Source organism: Cryptomeria japonica, chromosome 9, assembly GCF_030272615.1.
Source record: "Cryptomeria japonica chromosome 9, Sugi_1.0, whole genome shotgun sequence".
NCBI lineage: Eukaryota > Viridiplantae > Streptophyta > Pinopsida > Cupressales > Cupressaceae > Cryptomeria > Cryptomeria japonica.
This window is the reverse complement of record NC_081413.1, coordinates 267,895,330-267,898,125: the sequence shown is the minus strand read 5'-3', so window position 1 is coordinate 267,898,125 and position 2,796 is coordinate 267,895,330. Positions and strand designations below refer to the sequence as shown.

The following is a 2,796-nucleotide window of genomic DNA, read 5'->3' as shown; positions in this document are numbered from 1 at the left end:
ATCAATGCATTGCAATGCAAGATGTAAATCTATTTTACAACTAATTGTTGATTCATTTAACAAATAAAAACAATGAATTTATTTCAATTTTAAAATCTGAAATGATTTGCATGCAAAAACAAAAGGTAGAATAAAAATGTTATATGTCTAAATTAATTAAAGGTTATGAGTAAGATAATTTTAATTATAAGAAACTTTGAACTATTTTAATATGTCTATATTTTAATTATAATAAACTTTGAAGCTATTTTAAAATGTATTTATTTCATTAGAACAAAGCTTCAAGAGGTATCCTTCTAGAGGCACCTACTTTTTTATTGATTTATCAACATTAAAGTGCAATAGGCACCTCGAGAAGGATACCTCTCAACTTATTCTATATATATTATTAAATATATATATAAGCTAGTTTTCACTTGTATTCAAAACACCCACCTCTCTAATTTCCATCATCTCTCTTCTTTTATTTAAAATTTCTATTATAACACAACATAATATATAATTTAAATCTTAATCCTTTTTATTTACATTCCAAGTAATTTGAAGAAAAAATTAATATTTATTAATTTTTATTATTCACATTATCCCAAACGTAATATCAACAATTTGCAATAAAATACATTCCATTGTATTATTTGAAGAGTATTTTAAAGTGTCACATTACATAAACTCATTAAAAAAAAGTCATTCCAACTTTTTGGTGGATTTTTAGGCCCCCCATAACTTACGGTTATTCGAAAGGCTGTAATCAAATTGGCAGTTACTAAAGTAGGAGGAACTCCACGGAAAATGCGGGAGGAGTTAAAAGCGGATGGTGCAAGAAAAGAACGACGAAAAACAACAGAAAGCGATGAACGAACGATATCTTTTGAATCGTCTTGCAAGACCGTCAGATTTTGAAGTGAAAATATCTTTGTCATAAGATACAACTTCCGTGTAAAGAGGTAAATTTGAGGTGAATATAATCATATTAAATTGGTTTACATAATTATAAATAAAATAATTTAAAAGTTTAAAATAATAATCAGTAAGTTAATATCATATTTTATATATAATAATTTTAATATATAAATTTAATATTATTATAATTTATTTTTGTTAATATTTTAATCAATTATACTATAATTCTACTTTTAATTAATTATTTTTCTAATTTATAATTATTTAAAATTTTAAACAAAATGATAATTAATTAAATAAATAAAATAATTAGTTATAATCTTAATTTTATACAATGATTATATTATAATTATAATTTCTGTTATTATTATTTATTATTATTTATTATAATTATGAATAAAGTCAAAATCAAGGTTAAATAGTAATTGTGGTTATAACTATTCAATAATTAAATTTCAATACTAAAAAAAATAAATACTAGTCACAACATTTGTTTGATTTTATAAATTTTCAAATTTTTGTTTTCATCAACTTGATTCAAATCTATACTCAGTTTACATGATAGAGTGGTACATTTAAAAACCAAGTTTGAGTAATTTAAGATTTACAATTGAAAAAAAAATATTATACAATACAATTAAAATTTAATTTATTTGTAAAGTTAAATATCTTAAATCAAGGCAAACTATCAGGTTAACTTGAAGCAGAGAAGCAGCCATAGCGGTGCCGGAAGCACTTGAGTACCACAGTAGAAAGAATTACGATAACAATAAATATCCAAACATATGCGTGTATTGTTCTCTCATACAATTCAATGTACTTCATAGCAGTAAAACCCGGACCAAATTCTAAGAAGATGAAGCATTCACTACTTGTAATATCAATTTCAATAATTCTTTCCATGCACACTCTACACTCGATCCTCTCGTACTGTTTTTGGCTCATTTTCCATAGAGAATGGTGTTGTGCAGATGGGACAAGTATTGTGATCCTCAAGCCATGGCCAAATACAGTGAGAATGAAAGATATGTCCGATCATACAAGGAATTTCTCGAACCTCTTCTCCCAAAATAAAATCATCCTTACAAACTCCACAGAAAAGCCCATCATTAACATGAAAATCTGAAACTGTTACAATCGGCAGTCCCTCTACCAATTCTTTCGCCTTCCTTTCATTCTCCATTATCTTGACGATCTTTTTCCGAAGAGAATCGAAGGTATTGAAGACCCCACGTAGCCACCGAATATGACCAGGGAGTCGATCCTCGTGAACTTCAATCAGGAGAAATTCGAAATGTAATAAATCGTGAAGGCTGTTAAGATGTTGCAGACGACGAGGCAGAGTTTCACGTTCCATCAAACAATTTGCTTGCATGAATAGTTTGGTGGCTTCGATACGTAAATCCCCCATGCGGCATTCCAGGCTTTTACACCACTCTGCAAGTTCATTCTCCCTGCAACCCATTTTCTTCTCCTCTTGCATTTGCATTTCTTCAGTTCACTGCCTTTATCCAATTAGCAGTGAACTGATTTTCAATTTGGTATGTGAATTTGTGGAATGGATTGCAGTTTTCTGGGAATATGTAGTGAATGAAGCGTCAGCAATAGTTTCTTCTGGCGACTCCTCAAACAGGCGAGCGTTTGATACAAACACTACTTAATTTAGGCATAACTTTTCACCGCTTATCTTTATAAAGAGCTTGTAAATTTTTTATTACTTATTGTCTCAAAATATTTTTAAAACCAAAATTCTTAAACTGAACTGATTTATTTTTACATGTGTATTATTAATGATTATTTTAGAATATTATAAATTTTTTGATTTATTTTTTAGTTTAAAGAAAAATAATTTATCAATATTTATACAAGATTTTAGAGTAATTAATAAGAAAATCA

The 2,796-nt window shown here is 27.8% G+C and overlaps 1 protein-coding gene across 1 annotated transcript; it reads right to left on the bottom strand.

Moving 5' to 3' along the window:
* Positions 1 to 1,532: 1,532 nt before the first annotated feature.
* LOC131061880 (E3 ubiquitin-protein ligase RING1) lies at positions 1,533 to 2,537 on the bottom strand. Its single transcript, XM_057995735.1, has one exon. It carries the CDS (start codon positions 2,387 to 2,389, stop codon positions 1,811 to 1,813), a length of 579 nt encoding a protein of 192 aa, XP_057851718.1. The 5' UTR covers positions 2,390 to 2,537; the 3' UTR covers positions 1,533 to 1,810.
* Between the last annotated feature and the right edge of the window lie 259 nt (positions 2,538 to 2,796).

Excerpts from the sequence above, each read along its gene's own strand:
- LOC131061880 (XM_057995735.1), bottom strand. The coding sequence starts at position 2,389 with ATGCAAATGCAAGAGGAGAAGAAAATGGGTTGCAGGGAGAATGAACTT.